This window comes from Fulmarus glacialis, unplaced genomic scaffold, assembly GCF_000690835.1.
Source record: "Fulmarus glacialis isolate BGI_N327 unplaced genomic scaffold, ASM69083v1 scaffold15550, whole genome shotgun sequence".
In the NCBI taxonomy this organism is placed as follows: domain Eukaryota; kingdom Metazoa; phylum Chordata; class Aves; order Procellariiformes; family Procellariidae; genus Fulmarus; species Fulmarus glacialis.
Window position 1 is genome coordinate 17,780 of NW_009185923.1, and position 14,838 is coordinate 32,617.

The window sequence follows — 14,838 nt, forward strand, 5'->3', positions numbered from 1 at the left end:
TTAGGCCTTGCCTCATGAAACATTTCAGATTTGAGCTAGGGGCACAAATGCCTCACATGTGAATGAGTAAATGTTTTCCTTTTAAGACATTTTACAGAATCACAGTATTGTTGAGGTTAGAAGGGATTTCTGGAGATTGTCTAGTCCAAATCCCCTTCTCAAAACAGTATCTCCACTTCAAAATGGACATATTGCATGTGTTTAAATCTGATTCACATCACTTCAATACCAGTTTTGTGTTTTGCAAATTTATAATGTGAGCACATATTCCTCACTTTCTTGTGACTGATTATTTCTTGTGAGAGATGTTACTTGTTTTGTTTTAGGTAGCAAAAGAAGAGCAAGAGATGGCTGACAAGATTAGGGAAAAGTGGGAGACTCTCTTCTTTGAAGCATCAGAAGTTGATCACAACCTTGGAGGCATAAAAAGAACATTCACAAAGGTAATATTCATAATTAATATTGAAAAAAAAATAGAAATAGAAAGGAAAACAATTTAAACACTGTTCTCTTTAGATTACACAGCAACAAATTGAGGACTACAGCAAAGAGATAGAAGATTTCTTCCATAAATTCATGATCGAGGGGCCTGGTGCTGTTGGGGAAAATCTTGATAAAGGTAAATGGATTAATATGTGTAAAGTGATGTCTTAAAAATATTAGTCTTTGGACAATTCTTCAAATTTTATGTAAAACAAGGAAATTGTGCTTTCCTTATTAACATACAAACTGATCAACCAGGAATGTGGCATTTTTAATACTATAACTTCTACAGACTATATGCAAATGCTGTCTTATTTATTCCCCATGATCCCTGGGATTGTTTATCTAGAAAAATTCCTCTCCTTTCCCAGGACTGGAACTCATGGCCATTTTTGAAAAAGAAGTGGAAAAACTGGAAAAAGTTCATCAGGAACTGGGCAGTGTTGAGAAACTTTTTGACTTGCCAGTTACAGTGTATCCTGACTTAATGAAAGCACAGAATGATATGAAAGGTCTAAAGCAGATCTATGAAATTTATGAATTACAAAGAGTAAGTACTGCACTGTGTATACACAGATACATATGTATTCATGCACATACATACAGAAAAGGTGGGGGAGAGAAGAAGAGGCTGTATTGTCCTCTAGTTACTATCAACTCTGTTCTAAGCCTTTGCATGAAATAAGCTGTGACCTGTAATTGACTATCACAATGAAATTATTTTAATGATGTTAGTACAGGACTAACAATGCCTCCATAGTGGACCAAAAACACACTCTTATCAGATAGGAGCAGACCTCCCTCCCCCCTAATAATTATTGGGTGGCGTTTTACTGAACAAGTCTCCTGATCATTTCTGATCACTGCTTTTGGATATAGTATGTGTACAGGTGACAACGGGTATCTTGGGCTTTAATTAATCTTAACTATTTTTTAATAGGTTTTATTTTTCCAAAATTAAAATGCCCTGTAAAATATGCTCTTAAGGATGCTTTTCCTGTTCTCCATATTTCCTTTTGATTATTTCTTATACAACTAGTTGTGTTTGGCTATGAATCTGTCTTGGACATGAACCTGTCTCTTCCTCTGTTTGTAAAATGTTAATACAATTACATCTGCATCCTGACTGTGGTCTCTAGATCCTACTGTAGTGGAAAGATTTTTTTTTTTTTTTCTTTTTTCGTCAGAACTAAAAGGAAATATGTTTTTTTTCCTCCTGATGACCTTGTTCCCAGGCGGCTAAAAAGGAATGGTCTCAGACACTCTGGATAAACCTCAATGTCCAGTTTCTTCAGGAAGGAATTGAAGGATTTCTTAAAGCCCTTCGAAAGCTGCCCAAGCAAGTACGCAGTATGCCAGTAGCCTTTCACTTGGAAACAAAAATGAAGGCATTTCGAGACTCCATTCCTTTGTTGCTTGATTTGAAAAATGAAGCTTTAAGAGAAAGGTTTGCTTTGATTTATTTAAATCCATTTTCTATATATAGGAAGATTTTGTTTGTTTTGTTAGAACTTTTAATTTCAGTTAGTGGGGTCATGCCATGTCCTGCAGCTTGAAACTTCACTTTCTGCTTAATGAACTTGTGTAATAGCATGCAAGGTGACTACAATGACTAGGATACTTTATGTATTCAAAATACTAGTTCTTGTTTAAACTGTAGAGTGCTAAACTTGGTTTCATGATTATATATTAAATTACAGTTGTTTTCATTTTTACTGTATCATGTTGGTACATGTTGGTTGGTACAATTGTTGATATGTCAATTTAAAACAGGCATTGGCAAGACCTTATGGAGAGAACAGGAACGAGTTTTGAAATGACAACAGAAACATTCACTTTGGAGAATATGTTCGCTATGGAACTTCACAGACACTCAGATGTTATCAGTGAAATAGTCGGAACTGCTGTTAAGGAGCTTAGCATTGAGAAGGTAATGTGAAAAATCATAACAAAACTACAAAGACATAGATGACAACAGTCTGTGTTTTATTTGAGATTTTTGTATTGGCATGACAGCAAGTTCAGCCATCTTCAGGGAGCTGCCATGACATCGCTGATGGCAACTAAGATCAATAGCTCTGTTAATAAGCTACCACATGGCACAGAATCCTAGTTATCTTGGCTTTGGCAGCAGTATATTGGATTTCTGTTATTACAATAAGCAAGTTTGGCCTATGAAAAAGGATCTGAAGAAGGATCCATTCTGTTTCCATCGTGATATTTTGAAATAGACCCTTCTTTATAAACCAGAGTTAGAAAATCTGTGCAAAAATTTTGCTGAATTAATTGATTTAATTTTTATGCTAAGATTATAGTTCTCTAGTTTCTGAAGACTGAAACATGCATCTTTTTATGCTCACATGCAGGGTGTGAAGGAAATAGCAGAAACATGGGAACACCTGAAATTCACTGTACAAATGTACTTCAAAGGCACTGAGAAGCGAGGCTTTATTCTGGGATCTGTAGATGAAATTCTAGAGATTCTTGATGACAACAATGTCAATCTTCAGAGTGTTTTGAGCAGCCGATTTGTGGGTCCTTTCCTTTCAACCGTTCACCACTGGGAAAAAACTCTCTCATTGATTGGTGAAGTAATTGAGGTAGGTAGGAAAGTGCTGGAGTAAATAATTAATGTTTATTATTTATAATCAGGGTTTTCTGTTGTACTTTTTTTTTTCTTTGATGGTAACATTTGATTCTTAGATCTGGATGGTGGTTCAGAGAAAATGGATGTACCTGGAGAGCATCTTTATTGGTGGAGATATCAGATCACAGCTTCCAGAGGAAGCCAAAATATTTGACAGCGTAGACAGGATGTTTAAAAAGGCAAGTAACTGACTTGACTTGTGATCAGCATAATTATTTAGTGCATTTTGCTTTCAGTTCCATAGTTAGCTGTAGTCTTCTCTGTCATTTGTTACACTGAGAATGGTATGTTATAATGAATTGAATATGAGATTGGGGAACCCAGGAACTCGTGTTTTACTTCACATCTGTCATAAACAGAAGACTTCTTCTGATTTAGCTAAGCTGGGCAAAGGTGTGATCCTTGGCTGGCGGTACGGGGCAAGCAGAGTCCCCTTTTCCTTTCATTGGATACATCTTTTTACCTTTTACCTAAGCTTAGATGTGTTTCTATAGGTTGAGGACCTACATACCTGCTAAAAAGGCTTTCCTGCTATAATGCCACTCTTCCCATACTGAACACATACTCCCAGTATGAATATGGCTTGCTTTTCTTTTTCCCATCTGCAAAATTGAGATAGTACTGTGATTCTGAAATACTATGTTTGTCCTTCACTTGAAGTACCACTGTATAGAGCAAAGTCAGGTATATGCTTATGCTTGCATGACAAGCTTACACTTGCTTTTACAGTAGTATCTCCATACTCTGACCTTTGAAAGCGTACTATCTCCATGTTTTCATACAGCACTGCAGCAATGGGAAACCATATTTAAAACTAATTCACTTCTGTAAGAACCTATACTGCTTGTGCTGCGTGTGTGCTTTGTCACTAGTTAAGTGTAATTTAGTATAATCCATTGCTGTTCAGTATTTTATAAACTCTCTTTTCTCCCTATGTAGATAATGGATGAAACTGTAAAAGAACCAACAATAAAAAAAACCTGTGAAGCCCCAAATCGTCTATCAGACCTCCATCATATAAATGATGTGCTGGAGAAATGTCAGAAAAGTTTGAATGATTATTTGGATTCCAAACGAAATGCTTTCCCAAGATTTTTCTTTATATCTGATGAGGAGTTGCTTGGTATCCTTGGCAGCAGTAACCCACTTTGTGTCCAGGAACACATGATAAAGGTACAATATCTGGCTTTCCACGGTGCCTTGTGCTTTTAGGTGCTTTAAAAAGTTTGAGAGACTGTACTTTACAAGCTGTTAAGGGTGCGCTAATATTTATTGCATACAAAGAGCATCCTGGCAGCATCTTGAAGAAGCTTATGAATAGCCAAATCAAATCTAATCAATAGTCTCTCCTGGCTCTCATACTGGCCAGTAGCAGTTACGGTGGAGGAACGTTGGTAGAGGAACATTCAAGTTATGCCAGAATGATCAATCGTTAAAGAACCTTCCTGTAGCTCCTGATAGATCTTTATTTTCTAGAAAAAAAATCAATGTCATTTGGGCCAGATCATCTGCTTGTTTACTGTGCAGTTGGGCTGCTGAGCTATATATCAGCATTTGTATTTGATTACTTACGAGTCAGATCCATTTCTCTTTAGAGTCCATGGAAATTTTCTTTCAAGATTAAATGGGGGCTAGATACACTTGTATCTTTGAAGCTTTGTTTCTAAAATGCCAGTGAGTTTCTTTGTTGGTGCATTTCAGATGTATGATAACATAGCCTCCCTGAGGTTTCAGGATGGTGATAGTGATAAGAAAATTGCAACAGCCATGATTTCAGCTGAGGGGGAGGTGATGGAGTTCCGGCAGGCTGTAGCTGCAGAAGGCAGAGTGGAAAACTGGATGACAGCAGTGCTAGCAGAAATGAGACGAACGAACAGACTCCTCACTAAGGAAGCTATTTTTCGATACTGTGAAGACAGAAGCAGGTGAAACAATCAGTGTCAAGGATAACACAAATACCTTATATGCTATTATAAGCCTGTAGCAATATAGAAAAATAAGACTTAATTTTTAAATTTTTACACCATTTAGCCTGTATTTCTGTATGTGGAGGGATATGAATACATGCATATGCAGTATTTTAACTGACCAGAAAAAATTGTGTTATCTGTCATATCTAATTTCCTAAGTCTTAAGTTTTTATTTTTAGTGTTGTGTGCACAGTATGTTTTTCTCACTATGAATTCCACTTGGCAATCTTTACACATGGAATAGGCAGCTTTTCTATCAGAGTATTTCCTAGGCTTTTGAAATACTACAGCACACCTTGATAGAATTCTGTACATCCCTGTAAAGTTTGGCTCATGTTGTAGTTGTTGCAGAAATAGGAGGAACTTCTGTTTTTTTTTTTTCCCTTTTTTCTTTTTTTTTTTTCCTCTCCTGATCAGTTACTTAGAATAAACAGTAACTCGGACTATCTCCCTATATGTATTTCCCACAGAGTTGATTGGATGTTACTCTATCAAGGCATGATGGTGCTGGCTGCTAATCAGGTGTGGTGGACTTGGGAGGTAGAGGATGTCTTTCGAAAAGTGAAGAAGGGAGAAAAACAGGCAATGAAACTTTATGCTAAAAAAATGCATAAGCAAATTGATGACCTGGTTACCCGCATTACAATGCCTTTGAGTAAAAATGACAGGAAAAAATACAACACTGTTCTCATTATTGATGTTCATGCCAGAGACATTGTTGATACATTCGTAAGAGACAGGTAAACACCGCCCCCCAACCTACTGAGAAAATACCAGATGCATAAATTGTATTTCCACCCTTTTACCTCATGTGAGCAAATGTCTCTTGTGTAGCATTCTGCAGGCTCAGGAATTTGAATGGGAAAGCCAGCTGCGTTTTTATTGGGACCGAGAGCCAGACGAACTGACTGTGCGGCAGTGCACAGGCACATTTTCATATGGTTATGAGTATATGGGTTTGAACGGACGTCTTGTTATCACCCCGCTTACAGATCGTATTTATCTTACACTCACACAGGTATATATGTTCAAGGAGATTTTTACTAACAAGCCCTTTTAAAATACACTTCTAGGCAATTGCATAATTATTTTATTGCCACTTCCTGTTATCTCCTAGATGCCAATGTGAATGCTAATATATTTGAAATCAGTTCTGATATCCTTCTAACCTGATTGCCTCAAAGATAGTGTAGAATGCATTCACAGATAAATGAACCCTTGGGTACCAAAAGCCTTAAATTTTGTGATTTTGCTACCAACTTAATATAAATGTAATCCAAGCTTTGCTTTGCTTTTTGGTCTGTCTCCAAAGGCTTTATCAATGTTTTTGGGAGGAGCACCAGCAGGGCCAGCAGGTACCGGGAAAACGGAAACAACCAAGGATCTGGCCAAAGCACTGGGCTTGCTGTGTGTAGTGACAAACTGTGGAGAAGGCATGGATTTCAAAGTAAGAGTTAAAGATCTGTGTTCTCTGATAAAGTGCCAGTTACTGCTCTTTTTCAGTGCCCAGGATAAGGACATATTCTGAACTTATGAATATGTGCCTTCCTTAGAGAGGCCATGCCAATTGATAATGAAAAATAGTAAAAAATGTCTATTTTGAATAAATTCCTGAAGGAATTGCAGGTGCTTTCCAGCGGGGGAGCAGTAACTAGGTGATATGTGTTTAAGCTCAACATAGGCAATCTGCACTGGGCAAGTAATTATTGCAAGACCTTATGATAGATTGCTAGCTCCTGCATATATTAATATCCAGAGGTTTTACTCAGTCATTAAGAGTTGTAGCATACTCCAAAATTTGCTGACGCTGAATGTTTTATATATTCATTGCTGAGATGTTTTTCTTGTTGTTCTTGTTAGGCAGTTGGTAAAATTTTCTCTGGTCTCGCCCAGTGTGGAGCATGGGGATGCTTTGATGAATTCAATCGTATTGATGCTTCAGTGCTTTCAGTCATTTCTTCTCAGATTCAGACTATTCGAACTGCTTTAATGAATCAGTTGAAAACATTTCAGGTAAACATTAAGAAAGAAGAGTAACTGTGAAGGCTGATCTTGTTTTTGAGGCCAAGATTCAGGGTTAAAACCCATAATTAGATCAAAGGCTTCTTCTGTAATTCATTTGTGCTGAACATTTCAAACTCCGGAGTATGTACTCTCAGTTTCAGAGATGTTAAATCCTTGCTGATTTCCTAATCCTTTGCTAGGTTCTTCCTTTGTGAAGTGGGATAAAAGTAAGCTAAATAGGATAACAGTAAGTACAGGGGATAATAGTATAATAGTAATCAGGGAGAGGAGTAACTTAACTTGATGTGGATTGTGAGGCTTTATTTACTGATGTTTATTGGAATTCAAAACCCTCAGACAGAAAATTTGATTGAGAAGTGTGAAATGTCTTGATGTTTATATGCAAGATACAAACAGTGGGATGAATGTATCTGGATGACTATCTAAAGCTAAATATTTTAACATGTTGTCCTAAGTGAGTGCCCCAGTATTGGTAGTTTTCTCTTTGAGTAAATAGTACTATTTATTTCAATTCCAAATAGATATTGTTCTAACGTTTTCTTATGCTTTTAGTTTGAAGGACAGGAAATTAACCTTGATAGGCGTATGGGCATTTTCATTACGATGAATCCTGGTTATGCTGGCCGGACTGAGCTCCCTGAGTCTGTAAAAGCTTTGTTCAGGCCTGTGGTTGTTATTGTACCAGATCTTCAGCAAATCTGTGAAATCATGCTCTTTTCTGAAGGGTTCCTTATGGCAAAGGTGAGAAAATTTTATTGCTACCCTTACCCATGTACACACCCATGTATGCATGGCTAGTGTTTGGACTTACACATTTGTGATTCTCTAACTTAAATCTCAAACAGATCCTTGCCAAAAAGATGACAGTGCTATACAAGCTGGCAAAGGAACAACTTTCTAAACAGCATCATTATGATTTTGGACTGCGGGCCCTTAAGTCAGTGCTGGTGATGGCTGGAGAACTGAAAAGAGGATCAGCAGACCTCAGTGAGGTAGATTTGCTACTTAGTTACCCTGGGCAGATCATCTTTTTCACTAGGAAAAGGATGTGTTTACAACTTGGGTATGTTCGTAAAACAGTTGGTTGTTTTAACATCAAATCAGGGAAGCTGTGGTGTGGGCCACTCCGGCCATTTGGCATTTGGTTAATATGGTAGAAAAAGGCAGTGTATTATCCTTAGCTATTGGTATGCTTAAACCTTATAAGATAACCTTTGTTTCCACTAGTAACTGATGCCAAGAAAACATTCTCAAAGCTGTACTAAAGTAATCAGGCAATGGTTTTTAGAGATGTTTGATGATACTACATGTTAGATAATTGGTTAGCTATTTGGTAAAGATTGATTCTGCTATGTTTTGTCTAGGAAGTTGTACTGATGAGAGCTCTACGAGATATGAATCTTCCTAAATTTGTGTTTGAAGATGTACCCCTCTTCCTTGGCCTAATCTCTGACCTGTTTCCTGGCTTGGATTGCCCTCGAGTCCGCTATCCTAACTTTAATGATGCTGTAGAACAAGTGCTGGAAGAAGGGGGTTATGTTGTTTTACCAGTCCAGGTATAAAAAACGTTAATTGCTTGAGTTTTTCTTGTAAACGTTAGGCTGGATATGCATTGCTGCACTCTGGAGCGGGAAAGCTTAGCTGGTATAGACCAGCTGCTGATCTTTTCCACAGAATAATTACGGACAGCAGTCTATTGAATCAGTATTTATTTTTCAGGTGGATAAAGTAGTTCAGATGTATGAGACAATGTTAACTCGTCACACTACAATGGTAGTTGGCCCTACTGGAGGTGGCAAGTCAGTTGTCATTAATGCTTTGTGCCAGGCCCAAAACAAGTGAGTATAGAATTTGATACATGGAAATCTGGTTGTAAAGTGGCATAGACTGCATTACTCAGCCCTGTGTAGTCATGACAAGACCAATAGCTTGGTCATAATATTTGCTTGGGTTAACATGAGATGGTATTGTGTCATTTTAATATTGCTTTTCTTGCTGTATCTCTAGGCTGGGATTATTGACAAAGCTTTACACACTGAACCCTAAAGCTATGAGTGTGATTGAGTTGTATGGGATCCTTGACCCTATCACACGAGACTGGACAGATGGAGTCCTGTCAAACATTTTTCGGGATATCAACAGGCCTACTGACAAGAAAGAGCGAAGGTAGACAGCTAGAAATCATTGTGATGATTTTTAGATACTGAGTTTTACATCAATATGTTATGTTATTTTATTTTAAATATTTGATACTGCACTTTAAAAAAAAAAACACACACTAAATAAATAGAAAGTGTCTAAGGGTTTTTCTGCGTGTCTTCTGTGTGTTTCCAAGTCTCAGTAAGATGGATGGAAACTATGCAATTATCAAAAATGAGTGGGAGGCTTCAAAACACCTGGACTGACATTGCCACCATTGATGGCACATCTGAATTCTGAAATATGTTAGTAAAATCAGAGATTATTCAATGCTCCTTGGCTCCTGTATCCACAGGTACATTCTGTTTGATGGAGATGTGGATGCTCTCTGGGTTGAAAACATGAATTCTGTCATGGATGACAACAAGTTATTGACGCTGGCAAATGGGGAGCGGATTAGACTTCAGTCGCACTGTGCTTTGTTGTTTGAGGTAAGTAATGACTGTACTGTTTAATACATGGGAAGGGTTAGATACAGATGGATCTACAAAGCCTGAAAAGCAGTTACTGTGGCTGTTCTTTGTTTAAGTGTATGATTATCTTGTATGATTATTTTATAGGTTGGTGACTTACAGTATGCATCTCCTGCCACGGTATCCCGCTGTGGAATGGTCTTTGTAGATCCTAAAAATCTGAAATATAAGCCCTACTGGCAGAAGTGGATCCAAGAAAGAGGAAATGAGGTGGGAATTTCTGCACTTGTTCGGAGAATATCTGTATTAAATACTGAACTGTAGACAGCTGTAAAAAAATAAAGAACTTTGTAAAGGCAGTCTGATTTTCTGACAACAAATCTAATCACTACCCCTGCAACAGAGGGCTAAAGAGAGTTCCTAGCTTTTCTAACTTCTGGTTGTTTCTGAGAAGTGAAGAACCAAGAAATCACTTTACCTGATCTCCAAAGAGTTAACAGTGGGATTGCTTAGGTCCTTGTTTCTTACGTTTAGATTAAAAACTCAAGTCCACAGGGAGCTGAAGTAAGACAACTTAGTTGCTAGCACCTGATGAATGCAGACCCTCACTTGCTGAAAACCTGGTCCATACAACAGTGTCACATTTCTTCATCTGACTGTACTCTGTCTTTGGTAGAAGCGATTCCTGCAAGAACAATCGTACTTGGTCAGCCAGGTATTGATGGGAAGCTCTGCTGTCAAAAATTAGCTTTCCAGGTTTCTGTGTGCTGAATTATTGTCCTTTTCATTCCTCAGCAAGAGAGAATTGAATTGGATCGTCTCTTTCAAAAATACGTGCCCTACCTTATTGATATGATTGTAGAGGGAATTGTGGATGGCAGACATGGAGAAAGGCTGAAGACCATTGTTCCTCAAACAGATTTAAATATGGTAAGGAATAAAGAATAAAGGTTGAAAAAGTTTGTCTAAAAAGAGCAATGGAATGATGGAGAGAGTAAAAACCTCCCAAAGGAAGCACAGGAGTGGAGTCCATGCTGAAATGTCAGTTTGCTAATGATGAGCACCAAGAGGTAAAAGAAACAGTCAGTTCCTAACAATGCTCTTCTGCTGTCATTAATACTCATATCAGTAGATACACCTGTAAGGACAGAAGATCAGCAAACACTCAAATAGCTGAAAACATATTAAGAGTTTTCATGCATGCAAATGACAATTGTATTTACAGTTTTGTCTTGTTTTATAACAGGTGGTGCAGTTGACTATGATGCTGGAAGCTCTAGTTGTGGTACAGCCTGATGATCCTGATGTTCTGGAGTGTTTTTTCTTGGAAGCTTTGTATTCCTCCTTAGGTGCTGCTCTTCTTGATGCTGGGAGAATTAAATTTGATGAAAACGTTAAACGTATTTCCTGCATGTCTACTGTTCATGATGACAACATCCTGGCTAAGCCAGGGGAGCTGCCAGGTAGGATTTTGTCATAACTTAGTCTGAATCCGTTGATTATATTAGAAAAGTGTTAGTTTCCATGAAGGCAGAACATCATTCTTCCTTCCAGCTAGCTATCCTTGTTGCAAAATATGCTCTCTGAAGGACTATCACTGAAAACCACGTAGAGGTACTGATGCTAGATGACTCTCAGCTACTGGTCTGTCCTTACAGAACAGTACTTTTCTATGCAAAGCTGAAGAGATAAACAGTGAAAGGAAAAATAAAATGGGAAAGGAAAGCCAGTGGAAGGTGCTTAAAAATCAATAGTATGATCCAAGTGCTGGACTAGGAGAATTTTGGTTGATATCTTACTGGCTTAAATGACAAGTAAACAGAACACAGTGTTGCCCAACTCGGTCCAAAATCTTGCCCTTCACTTTCATCTCAATCAGATTATTTTCTTATGAAGTATTTCAGTGTCCTAGAAAACTTCCAGTTGCTTAATGGTTTGCAGGTCAGCTGCCAACTTTGTATGACTTTCATTTTGATGGATTTCAAAAAAAGTGGGTACCTTGGATGAAACTTGTTCCTGAATATATTCATAAGCCTCAAGTGAAATTTCGTGACATTCTAGGTGAGTGTAAGGTAAAATATAGTGATGATATGGCTTTAATTTATAATGTGCCACCACTGAGTGCATGGCACTTAACATGAGACATCCTCTTTCTGTACCGAAGGTCATCTACTCAGGTTCAGTTCCTTGTGATGGCACAAATCAATTTCTTTAATGTTCTTGTCATAGTAGTGTAGCAGGAATAGAGTTGATATTTACAGCACTGTGTAATAAAGAAATGAGGAAAGGATGAAAAGCTTGTTTCAGTTAATAAAGCGTATTAGGAGCTAACAATGCCTTTTACAAGCCAGGGTAGCAGAAGAGTCACAGTCTGCTCTACCAGAAACTGTAGGAAAAATATCAGCTCTGTGGTTGGTAGATAAAAATTACATTCTTAAGGCTATTATTAGTTGTTACTTCAAGCACTGGTGACAAGTGCTTTTCATAGTTAAGGACAAATTAATGCAGGTTACTTTATAGTAATACTTCAGCAAGCACAGGTTAGCTTCACTGACACAGAGATAATTATATGATCTCTGAAGTTGCTCCTAATGGCAGGCTATTCACATAGAACAAAATTCATCTCTCTAGAATTCTGGGAAAATGTTTATGATCCAAATAAATCCTGATTATATCCTTGAAATAGGGATTAAATGGAGCTTAACCTGTCCATGACCCTCCTATATGGAGGATAATTTCTTTTTTAATATATCTATAGGAGAAAAGATCCCAATGATAAAAGCTGAAAAGAGATGGTTGAGCAATTAAAATTTTCTTTCAACATTGTTAGTGAGTTGATATTTCAGATTATGTCTTTGTGCAACTGCATGTTAATACCTTGAGAGTCTGATCCAGCACTATTCTATAAATATAAATCCCCCAGCTGTACTGCATTTTAATTTAACCTGCTATCATATTCATGATCTTTTTCAGTGCCTACAGTGGATACAACACGCACTACTTGGTTACTAGAACAGATGGTAAAAATAAAACGCCCAGTTGTTCTTGTAGGTGAATCGGGTACATCTAAAACAGCAACTACACAAAACTTCCTAAACAATCTGAACAAAGACCTTAATGTATGTATGAGGCATTTTGCCTTGTTTATAAAGATGCATTTTCATTCTTTGTCCTTGTGTTAAATTTGCATTGTGAACCCTCAGTCTGTGGGTAGCAATATTGACTTTGGTAACGTGACTGCAAGCTCAGACCCAAAGTGTGTGAATGATTTGAGAATCTTTCAGGATCAAAGATGTTTTGTTCTGTTCTACCATGTACAGATTGAATTTATAAAGTAAATATATACTACTGAAGTGCTAAGAATGAGATTACCTTTCTTTGTCATCTGTAATTCAAGTGAATAAATGGACCAGAGAAGTGTTTCCTGTATGTCTGACAGTCTAATATAAAGAATATTTTTTGAATGCTCTAGTTAAAAAAAAGAACAGGTAAAAATCCATTCTTATCCATTTCCTCCCCTTTGCAGCTGTTGCTAGTAATTAACTTCTCTTCTCGTACAACATCAATGGACATTCAGAGAAACCTAGAGACAAATGTAGAGAAACGAACTAAAGACACTTATGGCCCTCCTATGGGAAAACGTCTCATTGTTTTCATGGATGATATGAATATGCCAAGGGTAAGCTGCCAATAGTTTGTGAGGTAGTATAGAAACATTTGGGTTGGCACTGACGTGGTCCCTTCATACACATATCCAACGAATCTCAAGTCAAGGACACTCATGGTAAGTGTATAACTGGATTTTGGCTTAGGATCTTCAGAAGACTTCGATTTGTGTGCAGTAGGGGGTGTTCCTGTCTGTTACAATATTTGTCCTATATGTAAGAGAGATCCTGTTGGGTCATTTCTTTATGCCATTAAAATCATATCTCTGTGACCTAATATTGGCTGCAGGTTGTGTATTGTAGAAACCATCCCTTCCCCTTTACAAATAGGGCAAAAGAGTATGTGTGCATTTAGTTTATCTCAGAGAAGAGGCACTTTTCCTGTAGGAGACGTTGAAATGAATGTTCACTATCAGTGCTAGAGCTTAGTCCTTGTAATGTTCTCCTGAGTATGGAGCACGATATTTCCGCATTTATAGCAGTAACTGGCATGCTGATGTACTGCACTCTAAATATCTTGACTCTTTTGTATTACAAAGGTTGATGAGTATGGCACACAGCAACCCATTGCCCTGTTGAAGCTGCTGCTAGGAAAAGGTTTCTTGTACGACCGTGGTAAGGAGATGAACTGTAAACTTCTTCGAGACCTGGGGTTTATTGCTGCCATGGGGAAAGCTGGAGGAGGTCGGAACGAAGTTGACCCTCGATTCATCTCGCTCTTCAGTGTTTTTAACATACCTTTTCCTTCTGAGCAATCACTGAATTTGATCTACGCCTCCATCCTGAAAGGCCACACTGCGGTAATTTCACTGTTTTTTAAAGGATTGCTCAACAGGTTTACTATTTTTAAATAGACATTTATTTCTGTGTTATCGCAAGACCTGAAATCTTCTGTTATCAGGCTTTCTTGTATTTAGAACCTCATGCAAATCTTTCCCTTCCTCTTCTCTTTCTCAATGGGTTTACATTGTTTTGATGAATTCTTGAGTAATATGTAAACATTCAAGTCAGCAGATAATTTGTAAACCTGGTGCTTTTCATAGGTTGAAACCTGTGAACAATTTGGTCATGGTTCCTGTAACCAAATACACAAAGGTCAGCAAACTCTTTCCTGAATGACAGTGAAAAATTTAAGATAATGCAGTAGACTTCATTACTAGCAAGTAACTTGCAACATCATGTAAGAAAAGAGCAGTTTATTTTTTCTGCTATAGAAGTGCTGTGGAAATTCCAGTCATGGAGTTTGATGTTATCTTCAGCACTGTGCAAGCTCGGGAGTGAAGATGGGGCCTGCCCAAAACATTTAACTGCAGAATATTCATATTACAGAGGAATATGAATTTCTGAAAATGTTTGCCCTCAGTTATTTGAAATATACCAAGCAGGTTTAAAAGCTGGAAAGCAGAATATGTTTAATAGCATTGAGTTCTCTCTGG

The 14,838-nt window shown here is 37.7% G+C and overlaps 1 protein-coding gene across 1 annotated transcript in view; it reads left to right on the forward strand.

Annotated features, from left to right (window-relative positions):
- DNAH10 (dynein, axonemal, heavy chain 10) overlaps positions 1–14,838 on the forward strand; it is a gene marked incomplete at its 5' end in the record, with an annotated part of 56,879 nt that overhangs the window by 17,494 nt on the left and 24,547 nt on the right. The window contains 26 exons of the mRNA XM_009584320.1: positions 327–443; positions 517–619; positions 855–1,033; positions 1,719–1,930; positions 2,257–2,413; positions 2,850–3,083; positions 3,187–3,309; positions 4,070–4,303; positions 4,832–5,055; positions 5,571–5,840; positions 5,935–6,118; positions 6,413–6,547; positions 6,961–7,113; positions 7,678–7,866; positions 7,971–8,117; positions 8,490–8,681; positions 8,845–8,963; positions 9,133–9,291; positions 9,620–9,755; positions 9,885–10,007; positions 10,533–10,667; positions 10,984–11,200; positions 11,679–11,798; positions 12,711–12,856; positions 13,264–13,416; positions 13,942–14,202. Of these exons, the coding sequence (XP_009582615.1) occupies positions 327–443; positions 517–619; positions 855–1,033; positions 1,719–1,930; positions 2,257–2,413; positions 2,850–3,083; positions 3,187–3,309; positions 4,070–4,303; positions 4,832–5,055; positions 5,571–5,840; positions 5,935–6,118; positions 6,413–6,547; positions 6,961–7,113; positions 7,678–7,866; positions 7,971–8,117; positions 8,490–8,681; positions 8,845–8,963; positions 9,133–9,291; positions 9,620–9,755; positions 9,885–10,007; positions 10,533–10,667; positions 10,984–11,200; positions 11,679–11,798; positions 12,711–12,856; positions 13,264–13,416; positions 13,942–14,202 (4,422 nt within the window). The remainder of the gene's footprint in view (positions 1–326; positions 444–516; positions 620–854; positions 1,034–1,718; positions 1,931–2,256; positions 2,414–2,849; positions 3,084–3,186; positions 3,310–4,069; positions 4,304–4,831; positions 5,056–5,570; positions 5,841–5,934; positions 6,119–6,412; positions 6,548–6,960; positions 7,114–7,677; positions 7,867–7,970; positions 8,118–8,489; positions 8,682–8,844; positions 8,964–9,132; positions 9,292–9,619; positions 9,756–9,884; positions 10,008–10,532; positions 10,668–10,983; positions 11,201–11,678; positions 11,799–12,710; positions 12,857–13,263; positions 13,417–13,941; positions 14,203–14,838) is intronic.